Source organism: Echiichthys vipera, assembly GCF_963691815.1.
Source record: "Echiichthys vipera genome assembly, chromosome: 8".
NCBI lineage: Eukaryota > Metazoa > Chordata > Actinopteri > Perciformes > Trachinidae > Echiichthys > Echiichthys vipera.
The window spans coordinates 13,616,279-13,629,745 of NC_139833.1; the positions used below are offsets into that span (position 1 = coordinate 13,616,279).

Consider the following 13,467-nt stretch of genomic DNA (forward strand, 5'->3'; position numbering starts at 1 on the left):
ATGGCAGTGAAAAAGGTTGACATTTATAATCTCTGATGACTTCTGATGAATTCGTAGTCTAGATAGATTGTTTTTTTCCTTATTTCATGCTGATAATAATTGCTTTGGGCTTTCCCCTGACAGATTAGAAGAGACAATGAAGGTGAAGAGAGAGGAGGAAGAGCGAAAGAATGAGAGATGAATTACAGGGGACAAGATTTAAGAGGGGGAGGGGGGGGGGGTTAAGGTGCTGAGAAAACAAAACAGTAGAAGGGTGAGAAGCTGAATGCTGAGTTACAAGGCAGGAGAGGAGTCAGGAAGAAAGGATGTGAAACTTAACAACAAAATTGAATTGAGGCCTGGTGGAGGAGAAGGGAGACAGATATAACCTGATAATGACGAAGAAGCAGGAGGAGAAAGAAAGAAAAAAGAAAGAAAGAACGATGGTGGTAAACAAAAAGAACTGTGAGATAGAAGATATGAGGAGGGAGACAGAAATGGAAATCAGTGTGAGAGAAAAAGGTGGCATAAATGCCAGCTAAATCTGATAACATCATTCTGATCTCTAGCGTCTCTGCTTCTCCGACCTTCTGTGCAAATGTATATATGTGTGTGTTTGTGTGTTTGTACGTGTGTGTGTGTGTACGTGCATGTAATATCCTGTTACATGCTGGGCAGAATGCTCCAGTAGAGTGTGTCATAATCTGAGAATGAGATCTTTATTGAACAATGCCTTTCATTTCGCACAGCATCACTTCTCCTGGTGTGTATCTGCGTGTTTGTGTTTGAACCATCAAATAATAAGAAAACAACAAACTACCTGGAACTTCTTATGCTGCTCATGTATATAGGAGAACAGGCTCAGTGCCAGCTGTCAGGTAGCCTACTGAATAATAAAACCAACATGCATGTAATGAAACATATGGTTTCAGGTGGGGCCTACATGAAAGCATGCGCTCTGTTAGGCAGGCAGGATAATGTTAGCTGTTAGCAGTTTATACAAGTTATTTACTAGTGTAGCTTGTGCCTACAGCAATGAGCTACAGTAGCAATAGCTTGCTAGTTATCAAACATTGCAGCAATTGCTATCCAAACAACAAACAAACAAAAAAATGACTATATGCAACCTGCCCAACAGCAAACAGCAGATGGACAGTGGGCTCACATTTGGTTTTACCTTCTAACAAAGTGTTTGAAAGTTGTCTGATAACCTGACTGCAATGTCACTGTCATCCCAGAATAAACCAATTACCATGACTACAGTGTTATCATAACCAATAGAAAGGGATGCCAAACCTACAAAAATAATAGATCTTCACAAAATTACCTAAACCAGGATTATCCTTCAAAGTTGCCTGTGGGTATACGGTAAAACGCTTATAAATTATCACCATACTTACTCAAGTTATTATCAAAAGTGATATCTGGTTCAACTGAATGTTGAGTGGTCCATTAAGGGCATGTCCTGCTATTCCAATTGTGAAATATGGATTTATAGAAAAATTGTTTTTGTTATAGTTGTGTTGTGTATGTGTATATCAGTTTTGGTTGTTACTCTCATATAAATCCTACATTATTAAGGCTCATTTATGCTCCCATTTCGTGCGTAAATAGAGCCGTACTTCACCAACGTTCTAATCGTCGCTGCTGTCATACTTTCATGTGTTCTTTACGTTGGCATGGACGTTGAGCAAAACATCCTCTAGAGGGCGTTGCTCAGATTCAAAAGTTACTCCAATAAGAGGTCTCAAATCGACCTCCACTTCTCCTTTGCTTCCGTACAGCTCACATTCAGCCCGAGCCTAATCTCCTCCCAGCTGTTCTGCAGCATCTGTCGATCCCTGTGACCAGGCGATGTCACGTGATATATACGGGTATAGTTTCTAACTAACTCGCACACTCTCTCTTTGTGTGTATATGTGTATTCATTTTTAACGTTTTTTTTTTGTGTATGCTATTCATGGCACTTTTTTGTGTACAGTGCCTGACACTGCCTCCATGATTTTTGGTGGTACTGCAACATTAGGACCGTATCGTAACGTGCAGAAATACGGACGGAATGTACGCAGAGCACAGACAGTTGGCTCCTTCCCTATCCGTATACGCATCTAACGCAAGTATAAATGAGCCTTTACAGAAATGTGCGATGATGATGAAAAAGTGCTGCCTACAGTCTGTCTGTATGGTGGAGGGCGCACTTTTCTCTGGTTTAATAAAAACATCATCTCCCCCACCAATGCAGAAGTGCCTTAAACCTGCATTCTCTCTGATGGCCAGCAGGAGAAGAACCCACTAGTTCCCCAAAGAGTTCCAGTTGTGTATAAGTCTATGAGAACATGACTCTACTTTTAACTTGATTTATTCCCTCAGTAAACAATTTCCTAATAAGTTTATGACCTTAATCGCTAGTTTCAGGTCTTCTTCAACACAGCATGATGTTCATTTCATTTATGAGTGTTCCATTTACAGTAAAATAAACAAAAAAGCAAATAAAGCTTCAGTTTGTGGATACCTTGTGATTGACAAGTCGCTACCACAGTGCCCCTTATATTTTCCCCGAGTTCTCATAGAGATCCAGCCTCTTGTCCAAATATGAATGCTTTTGGCTCCAAAAAATGAGACGGCAAGTTATAATATGCCAAAGTCAAGGCTTCAAAGCGGTAGTCCACAAACCAATGGATTACGTCCCGGTGGCTATGTTCACTTCTTTTATACAGTTAACTCCTTCCCAAACTCCTTTCATAATTTAATCAAAATAAATGGTTTCTCGAAGAGATCAACAGAAGGTCCTTTTTTCTCTCTGTCGACCTTACACTATCAGAATATTCTTCTCCTGTCGTTATTAGCGTGCCTGTCACGTGTTGCAGCCACAGTGTGCGTGGGAGGATGACTGACGTATGTGAATATTATATCAGATATGTGAGCTGAAACAAGGTCTCTTTTATCAATGAAGCCGGAACCATATATGCAAGCACACGTTTCTTCAAGAATCCTAATACATAGCAGCGGCCTATTACAGACTGATTGCCAGTCTATCAGCCTGTGTATGACAGAGAATAACCAATGACCATCTAGTTATTGATCCACAGATGGAGAGCCTGAACCTCGGAGCAGAATGCATCAGAATCTCCATCACAGACCCGCTGGAACTGTAATAGAGCAACATCTGTGATGTAATGAGAAAAAAACCCCATCACATCATTAAACTAATATGTGGTAAGATGGATGAGTGTTGCTCTGTGGTTTAGCTGGTGGGTGTAATAGTTGGTGTGAGGGCACTCATTGGGTCCGATTCCCGCAAGGGCCCCATAAATAGTCAATGTGCATCGATTGCAAATGGCTTCAGATGAAAACCCTGGCTAAATGACCATGGTACCATTATATTAGTGAAATGACACACAGCAAAACAGATATCAAGAAGCATGAAAGCATTTCTGATTGATAGTTTCAGCCTTACAAGAGGCTGAGTCTATGTGTGTTTGTGTGTCTTGCATTTGTGCGGTTGCATGTTTATGTGTGCATACATTGAATGGCTAAGTATATTTAACAGTCAGTGCATATCTACCCCATGCAAAGCCATGCAGACTGTTCCGTCGATCCCACTAAGACTCTCATTAGAGCAATTAATTGGCTTGAGCTGGCACACACCTGGGTCCCTTAGTCTGTCTCAGGAGCCCGAGGAAGGACAAAATAATTTGTACAGCGTGGACAGAACTCAGATGTGCCTCCGTTGATATTTGAAGAAAACAAAAAACGGTGAAGGAATTAAAGCAGTAGTTGCTATTTTGGGAAATATGCTTTGTTGCTAAGAGTTCGATAAGATCGATACCACTATCCTATCCGTCCACTTAACGAGAAGCTATAACAAGCAGCTGTTTAGCTTATTTTAGTGTAGCTTATGTTAGCATAAAGACTGAAAACAGGGGGAAACAGCAAATATGGCTCTATCCAAATGCTCACTAATTGACCTGCAATTAATGAGCTTTACTTTAATTAGTTCACATGTAGATAGGCGTTTTTCATTTTTTACACCAACTGTATCTTAGGTCACTGGAAATCAATGTTTTGGAAAACTCCTGGTAGGGGGAAGATTTTCATAAAACTCTGTGTTCAGTGTTGGAAAACTGACATAGCCAAAATGGTGCTACAGGACTTTCTTTCATTGGCCCCTGAAGTGCAAATCACAACACTAAATAATGGAAAACAATGGTAAATAGTAAAACATTTCAACAAGCCATTTTGTTTTCCTATTTGCTGTTGTGTTTTATGATTTGCTGTTGCATTTTTTAATTTGCTGTTGTGATTTGCCTTTCAGGGCCACCATACTTTTTACATGTTTAAACATAAATGAACAGTTAATCTTCCACTATATTAAGAAACAGAGGCGTCAGAATGCATTACGGAGCAACCAATGTGCTTTTTCTGCTATGCGGCCTTCCTGTAATAGCCAACCTGTCTTTGGAATTAGGGTTTTATCACCGCCTATTGGATTGGTTTGTTAAGCTTGTTACAGTGGTTCAATGTGTATTCTCATTTTCATTTAGACAGAGACTTCTTTTTTTAAACAGTGCTTGTTTGGACAGGATATTTTTTTGAGAATGTATAGTAGGAGTCTAATGCTAAGCTAAGCTAATCGCCTCCCAGCACTAGCTGCATACTTAATTTACAGACAAAAGAGTGGTATCTTTCCTCTTCTCGACCTCTCAGCAAAGCTAGGCTTCTACAGCTAACAAAATGTCTGACAGCTGCTTGTGAGTTAGTCTGTGTCAGTAGGTGCACAGGTAGGTCTGTCTGTCTGTTGATGTATGTGCATGTGTTTTACCTGAACTTCCCGTGCATGGTAGGCAATGATGAGGCCCAGCAGTATGACTGTGGACAGGCTGATCAGACACTTCAGGGCCAGAGAATACATGGAGCTCTGTAGAGAGAAAATGGACACAAACACCTTTAGAAACATGCAGCACAAACATAATACACAGGTTGATTTTTTGCCATGATGGTCGTTTTGTTATATTTAGAGTACAATAACAAAATACATCTATGAAAAATCACGATAGTCCACAATTGTCACTCTGCTGAAATGGCATGCTATAGTTGCACTGCCTCAGCATAGACAATGCAAACTAAACTGAGCAGAAGTAAAATAGAAGTATCCAACCCGTCACATCACTGAAGCCGAGCTTTAAATCCTCTGCTTGTCTAGTTTCATAGGGCTTAGAATCAATGCACTGAGGAACTTCCGATCAATACAACTCATAGCACTTCAGTGGCTTCCTTATCCCCTTCACCTCACACACTCGAGAGCACAGCCGCGAGTTGTCACACGCATGTGCGCACACATATACATTAACATTCACACTGCTCATTTACACAAGAAACACACAACTGAGCACACTTAATATACAGTAAGAAATGCAGATGATAGAGTAGGAGGAAAATGTGTATTGCATTGTCTTTGTTAGCTGTTCCCTGGTTAGTTCATTTCAGAATATATATTCATCGGTAAAAGCCTGTTTGGTCGTTTGTGAGCCAAATATGCTGGGGGAATTAATTAATAAATGATTTCAGGTGGCATAACAGCAGAGAGGAAAAGGAGCCTCAGCAGCACCAAGTATCACAACTTTAAAAAGATATTAAAAAGCTGAGATGATAGGAAAACATACGAACACAGCTCATTTCTTTGGTCGATAGCCCTGGTGTATGTGAATTAATGCCCTATAGGCTACCAACAAAAGAAAGATTCTGTGGAGGAAATGTTACTGGTCTACTTTACCTCCTGTTTTCTTTGCTTTCACTTCACCCATAATTGTCATGCATCTCTGTCGGTCGCCTGTATGTTAGTGCATTTTGGTCCAGACTGAAGTATTTTGACAACAGTTGGTTTGATTATCATGAATTTTTAAAAAACACATTCATGTTCCACATAGGATGAATCCTTACTGGCATCCTGCACCACCATCAAGTCAAAGTTTTATTCTAATCACTTGGTAATCCCCTGACTTTTTCTGTCATCATCATTTATTCTAGATCTATATTTTATCACACTATCATGAGTAAAGTCAATCTAAAAAATAAACTGCAACATTTTATCCTATAGATCCTTCATTTGGATAAGGAAATACTCTTTCTTCAAGGATGTACATACATGCTATAGCTGCTGAGTAATTGTCTTGCATAGCAGGTCACTGTAGCTCTTAGATAACGTTTAGCTTGGCATCACCAGACTACTCATAAATGTGTATTAGTCTGGGCCCTCTCAGTTCATTTTTTTGATTTCCAAGAGGCGTTATAAACAGTGCAGAGCAAAATGCCTCCGGACACAATTTGATAGACCCACAACCAATCAGAGCCATTAAATGTGACCCACAACCAATCACAGTAAGAGCTAACATTACTCAAAGCAAAGAGTCATTTGTTGGGGACTATTTTCAGCAGTTAATATGCCTTTTGTGCTCTGGTGGGTATCTCGGAGAGGCCAGTGTTGTTGGCTACACAAACAGTGCTTGTTGGTGTGATCAATTTATTGTTTGTTTTGGCCTTTTCATAGAGTCTGTTGTTGATAAGAAAAATATAGACTTATCCTTTACATTTTAAAGAGGGGAAAGTACTACTGTGTATGCCTATTTGTAATAAATAAGGATGAATAAGGGTCAGGCCCATGTTGTAGGCCATAGCTGACCAGGTTCCATGTGTAACTTCTTCATTTCTAGTTGACTATTTAGTTGTCAGTATTTCAGTTTTATTTTGTTTCAAAAGGTTTTTCTTTTCTTGACAAGTATGATTTATCAGAGAAGGGTTTCAAGAGAAAGCAGGTAATTTTAATTTAAGAAAAGCAAAGTGGATACTCCAAAGCAAATATTTGGCTAAAAGGTTACTGAGCATACTGTGGATGCAAAATGTCAAATAAAACATTTAGTGTGACAAATGTTTCAGGATTTAGAAATAAAAATGGCTGCATTCAGTGCTTTGGTTTCTAAAAGCCAAACACATGATTAATTCATTTTTTTACATCAGATCAGAGACTATGTTTGAACTGCAGAGTGCATACTTTCTTGAGATCACCAAAGCAACAGTCCGCTTTTCGCTTCAAAGAGCAGTCGTGCCACTTTAAAGCTTTAGTTGATAACTTTCTGCAAAATAAATGTTGTATGTTTTCTAATAAACTGTCACTATATCCCAACAGCACGTTGAGACAGGCGATCTGTGAAAAAGTAATGTCACCCTACCTCTCTGTCTGCTCCTAATGGCCTCTGCTAAATCCACTGCGACTGTTAATTAATCAGAGCAGAGGAGTCTCTGATGCACCTTCAATAACTGCTCATGAACTCTGATCAAACTGTAAAACTAAGCGGTGCTGATAAAATTTGAATCAATATTCTTTCACTGTGTTGCATATTCTTGTACAAAGTATTTTCAGAAACCTGTTTTAGAGTATCGTTAAGCTGTAAAATGAAAAAGTCTGGCCTGTTGGATGGTGGCAGGGGCTTTGTTTTGGCTCGACTTGGTCACAAACTTCCAAATTGTACTGCTAAACAGTACACTAAAATAAGTTTCCAAAAAAACACTTCATAGGCAATCCAGAAAAAGAATTATTCATATTTGATCAGTGCGTTTCACAGTTTGATGGGAGTTCAGAGCACTGACACTGCGTCAGAGACTCCTTTGCTCTGAGCAGTTTTTTCTTTGGGTGCGGTGGGAGCTAGCTGCTCATGTAGCAAATGCTATTAGGAGAGCACAGAGGGGGCTCTGGGAGCAGACAGGAACGGAAGGTGGAAGTAGAGATACATTACTTTTTCACAGATCATCTGTCCCATTGTGCTGTCAGAATATGGGGACAGTGTCAGCAAATATGTAAAAGACAAATAAACAAAACAACAAATATTACCAAATTCAGCTTTGCAATATCTCAGAACAGATATTTCAGCGTGGGAAACTGATAAGCATTCATTGCAGTCAACAGTCTCTTTTAATCTAAGTGTACACCCTGAGTTTAGACACATATAACTCAGCCTTTCTTTCAGGATATTAGCCAGAAACTACATTGCATTTTGGGTTCATGAATATATATTGCAAGTCAGCCTCCTGGAAAATAGAGTGTGTTAGTGTGTTACTGTGTCTGTTTAGGGTCTCTGTAGATGCTTCGTGGCCTAAATGGTATTAATGATGTAAATTTTGACATCACACACACACACACACACACACACACACACACACACACACACACACACACACACACACACACACACACACACACACACACACACACACACACACACACACACACACACACACACACACACACACACACACACACACACACACACACACACACACACACACACACACACACACACACACAGTCTAGTTTGTTAATCCTCACTGGCATCCTCATTTAAATAGTCCCTTCCCCCATAACTATTAACATCTGAAATGACTGAATATGAGACCGGGTGCCCTTTTTACCATTTAACACACAGACAGACACATAGACATACACACACAAGGAGAGCATTAAGTTAGTGTTGTTCATTTGCTGCTCATCTCAGTGTGGTCACGGGCCACTGCACATCATCAGGAAACACCCTAGCTTTGACTCTCCACTGATCGTCTTGCCCCAAAAGCTCGAGCTGTCTTTTCTTTTTGGTCTTTATTTTCTCACATTCTTTCCCTGTCTTGGTCTGACTCTCCTCTGCTAACATCTCATTTGTAATCACTGAAGCGAACTGGGTACAAAGGAAGCCAACATCGTTGTGCTAATGAGAAAAAATGCAGACTTGCAATTCAGCAGCATACCTCTGCTTGAAGAGAGTCACACTGGTGAGCTGAAATGTGTTTTTCTTGGAGTAATCTCTCACCTCTTTTGCTGCGTTTACCTTCAGCCGCCTGTTGTCTACTCAGTTTTTTCCCCCAGTTCTGCCCCTCACACTGTCAAGAACAGTTATCATCTGTTTTCACTTACTCTGTCTATATAGTGAATGACTCCCCTGTGATGGAGACATATGTGCGAACATGCTTCTGTTCATTTTGGCCTTTTTATACCATAACCACAGATAATTTATTTATTTCTAGTAACTGGTCACGTCTGATGCAGGTGCCTTTCTAAATGAATGCACCTGTAAAGACACCAACAGTGAGGCTTAAGGTTTGTCCTAGGGGTGGGACAATAATCATATCTCATCCCATGCCTAGTTTGTTCATATCCAACAGGGACTTGGACAGCTGCAGTCTTGCATGTGGACAGCAGATGCACACACTTCTATACAATCTGTGGCACTAGAAAACAAGATGGCAACCTTACAACCGCAAGGAGAAGAGCTCCTTTGTTTGTTGTATTTGGCTGAACAGCAAGGAAACGGTTAATGAATGAGTTATAAAGACGTAACAGATCTCATCGTGAAGCCTCGCTTTGACACCGGCACCCACTTTTGACTTTTATAGCACATGCGGTTGGTGAGCCTGTAGGGTGTACGATTCATGTGGACGGCCAGGTGGATGCAACAAGAATGCATTGGATTTGAGTTAAAAAGCTTTGGAATTGTTGTTAACCAGTTAAAGTTCTCTGTGTTACGGCTGTGGCTGTACCCTAAGAAGATTCCCAATGTTTCCTTATGTTCCCCATTATCTGTGCTCCTTGTGCTTCCCTGTCAGTCTCTCTGTCTGTTTCTGTTTTGTTTCTGTGTTTGTTTACGTGGGCATGGCCTCCCTTCCTTGTTCTCCTGGCTCACCTCTACTCATCACGCACACCTGTCTGCAACTGGCTTATCATCTCCCTGCTCACCTGCCTCTCATCAGCTAATCAGCTTGCAGTATGCCTAACCGGGCTCTTCAGCCCTTCTTTCTAAGATTGTTGTTTCAACCACAATGGTATTTACTGTCTTCAAAGCCAACTTCGTGCCAACCTAGTGCATATCTCTAGTGATTCATTATTTCCATGTTTATTGTGTTTAACCTGTCGCTCTTGTGTCTCAGGATAATCACTGCTCTGTTCCCTGCGTACCTGACAGACAACCTTCCAAGCCAAGTTTCCAAGCTACCTCTGCCTTCCACACTTCCCCCTCTTGCTCATGCCAACCCCGTCCTCCAATATGTCGATTCTTCCCTACTGCCACCAGATTCCCATTCCTCATTCGCCCTGCCTCCAGATCCTCTACATTTGGGGAAATATGCAAGACAAAAAGATCAATAACACTCTCATGTCCGTGCGGAGTATTGAGCCAGAGCAAGCAGGTAATTAACTTAGCTTAATATAAAGACTGGAAGCAGGGCGTACCAGTGAGCCTGCTCCGTCCAAAGTTCAAAAATACACCTACCAACACCTCTAGAGCCAAATAAACAACTAGTTGTGGTTTCACAGGGGGGTTCTATGCATGCCTATTTTTTGGCTGGGGGCAGGGACTTCTTATCTTAAAAACGGAAATATGTGGGGTTATTCTTTATGGGCAGTAACATGTGTAAACTAGTTATTCATGTAGAGCAGGTGAACAGACGATCTTTCTGGAATCTTGTCGTCACAGTGATGTCGCCAGGCAACCAGAAGCCTACAGGTACAAATAATCAAATCAACAATGACTGTATTATATTGTGCATGCTGGTTCACTGCCACACTGTCAAGGATTACTGGGACATTTGAATAGAACAGAGCCATGACTAATGATTATAATATATACATAACAAGTCAAAATAAGTGCTTTGAAAGGGCTTAGTACTGTTGTTCTACAACAAACAGAATTAGGGCCCTCCCTATAAAACAGCAAACAACAGCTGCGTTGTAAAAAAACACACACATTTAATATTAGATCAGTTTGTTATTGTGATTCTGGACATCCAAATCAACGAACAGGACAATGAAGAGATATACTTTTGAATTAATGTTAGCATGATGTTGGTGACCTGTGTACAACCATTTAGGCAAAGATGTGGACCGTTGACTTACTGGATACTATCCCTCACATAACCTATACTGTGTATGTCTACATGTGTGCGTGCGTGTGCTTGTGTGCTTGTGTGCGTGTGCGTGTGTGTGTGTGTGTGTGTGTATGTGTGTGTGTGTGTGTGCGTGTGTGTGTCTTTTCCTCCTTCTTTTTGTCCATCTGGCATAAGTGTGTGATTAGTGTGTATTGATCAATGGCTTGGTGGACATCATGTGGAGATAATGCGCTTTTTGAGCTTCTTTAGTTCAGTCAGCAGACACACACACACACACACACACACACACACACACACACACACACACACACACACACACACACACACACACACACACACACACACACACACACACACACACACACACACTCACAAAAACACAAACACACACACACGATGATGACCCAATTGTCTCCACCTCACCCTTATTGACATAGATAGAGCAAATACATGTTGCCTACTAACATACTACTCACTTAGTGATAAGTCGCTCACTAATGCCTAAGAAGGTGTGTGTGTGTGTGTGTGTGTGTGTGTGTGTGTGTGTGTGTGTGTGTGTCTGTGAGTGTGTTGTAAGGACTTAGCCTTGGGGGTCTCTCCCTGTCAGAGCGATGCCTACCTGCAATCAGTCTCCAGGGAAACAGGCAGCAGACAGAGAAGTCATGTCACCTTACCAGTACACACGCACACACACACACACACACTTAAATCCAAACAAAAAGTAGATGTGAATGCACACACACACACACACACACACACACACACACACACACACACACACACACACACACACACACACACACACACACACACACACACAGCAGGTGCACCCTAGAGAAGTACTATGTCACAGGGTTGAATACATAAAAACATTAAAGACACACACTATCTGTACACAGAGGAGATGCATACTGACGTAAATGATTATGTTACCGGTGGATGATGCAAGTTCTAGCATGCACGCATGCACGCACGCACACACGCACACAGACACACACACACAAATGTCTATCAACACACTCACACATATAGAAGAGGTACCCTAGCCTTGTTACACTGAAAAAAATGAGCATATTTGTACCTGTTAGTAGCAAGACCTGTGGGATCTACTGTCCCTTAGAAGCCTGTGATCTAGAAGATGAAGGGAGTGTGGAGTGGAGTGGAGGAAAAGAGAGGAGGAGGTGGAAGAGAGGAGAGGGAGAGGGAGAGCGGTGCAGAAGTGCTGAGATGGCTGATAGCTCCTTAAGAGAATATGGTGGCAGTTTATGAGTTTAATTCCCTGACGATCTTCATGTACGGGCTGAAAAGCACCATGCAGCCACTGTAAGTGGCCTCGCAGAGAAAGGTCTGGAAACGGTCTCCTTGTAAATTTCTGCAAGAAATGTCATCGATATAGGAGCGAGGGAGGGACTGAGGCAGCACAGGGGAAATGTGGGAGATGTTGTAAGCCTGCTGAGATGGCAATGATCCCTTTGGGGAAATGGAGACGTATTCAAGATTCACCCGGAGAGGAACATAAACACCCCTGTAAGTGAGAAGAAGGAAGGAAGGAAGAAAAGGGAGAATGGAAGTGCGCTCTGCTTCTATCTGTGAAAACATTGTGTTTACATGGACATGAATAACCTGTTTATGAGGCTTATCCTGATCATATTCGGCATATGGTGTTTACATGAGCACAGAGAAATCGGGTTTTTCATATTCTCTGTACACATGATAATCAGTCAAGTGACGTCACGTAACAGACATACAAACAATGGCAGCGGTGAAAACGTCTCTGTTAATATTCTATTTGAAGCAAGAAAACAGAAACAAACAAGCAACAGGAAATACTGAACACTACTAATTTAGCTATACCACTTCATAATGTTACTGCTAGTTTCTCTTTACTCTAATCGTCAAATAGCTACAACTGTCACACACAGAAACACATGTACTGAGCCACTCTCAAAAAGAGCAACGCTATAATTTCCTCCGTCACTCTTCGAACCTGTCACTACCACCGCGTAGGACAGGGGGGGGCAGGAGATGAAGATACACAAACTCTTTCACAAAATTCTGTTTCTACATCAGTCCAGAAAGTGAGACGTTTCCACTGCTGCCATTGTTTGTATTTCTGTTACGTTATGCCTGTGCAGATGGTCGACAGCGCTCAGTGACCGGGATCAAGTGTATACATGCAGCAGTATCCCAGTTTCTTTTGGAGTAATCCAGATATTATATTCATAAACGGAATAAGGGCTTAACCAGGTTTCTTACATGATTAAACTCATGAACAGGATATCCATGTCCATGTAAACTGATCAGATGTGCTTGTGGTGAGAAGTGGCCAGGTTCACAAATGATACCCCACCCCTCTGCTTCTCTGTCTCTCTGTCTCTCTCTCTCACACACACACACACACACACACACACACACACACACACACACACACACACACACACACACACACACACACACACACACACACACACACACACACACACACACACACACACACACACACACACACACACACACACACACACACACACACACACACACACACACACACACACACACACA

The 13,467-nt window shown here is 41.4% G+C and overlaps 1 protein-coding gene across 1 annotated transcript in view; it reads right to left on the reverse strand.

Moving 5' to 3' along the window:
• Positions 1–13,467, reverse strand: part of kcnn3 (potassium intermediate/small conductance calcium-activated channel, subfamily N, member 3) — a 57,272-nt gene that overhangs the window by 31,237 nt on the left and 12,568 nt on the right. The window contains exon 3 of the mRNA XM_083918465.1: positions 4,802–4,897. Coding sequence (XP_083774591.1) covers positions 4,802–4,897 — 96 coding nt within the window. The remainder of the gene's footprint in view (positions 1–4,801; positions 4,898–13,467) is intronic.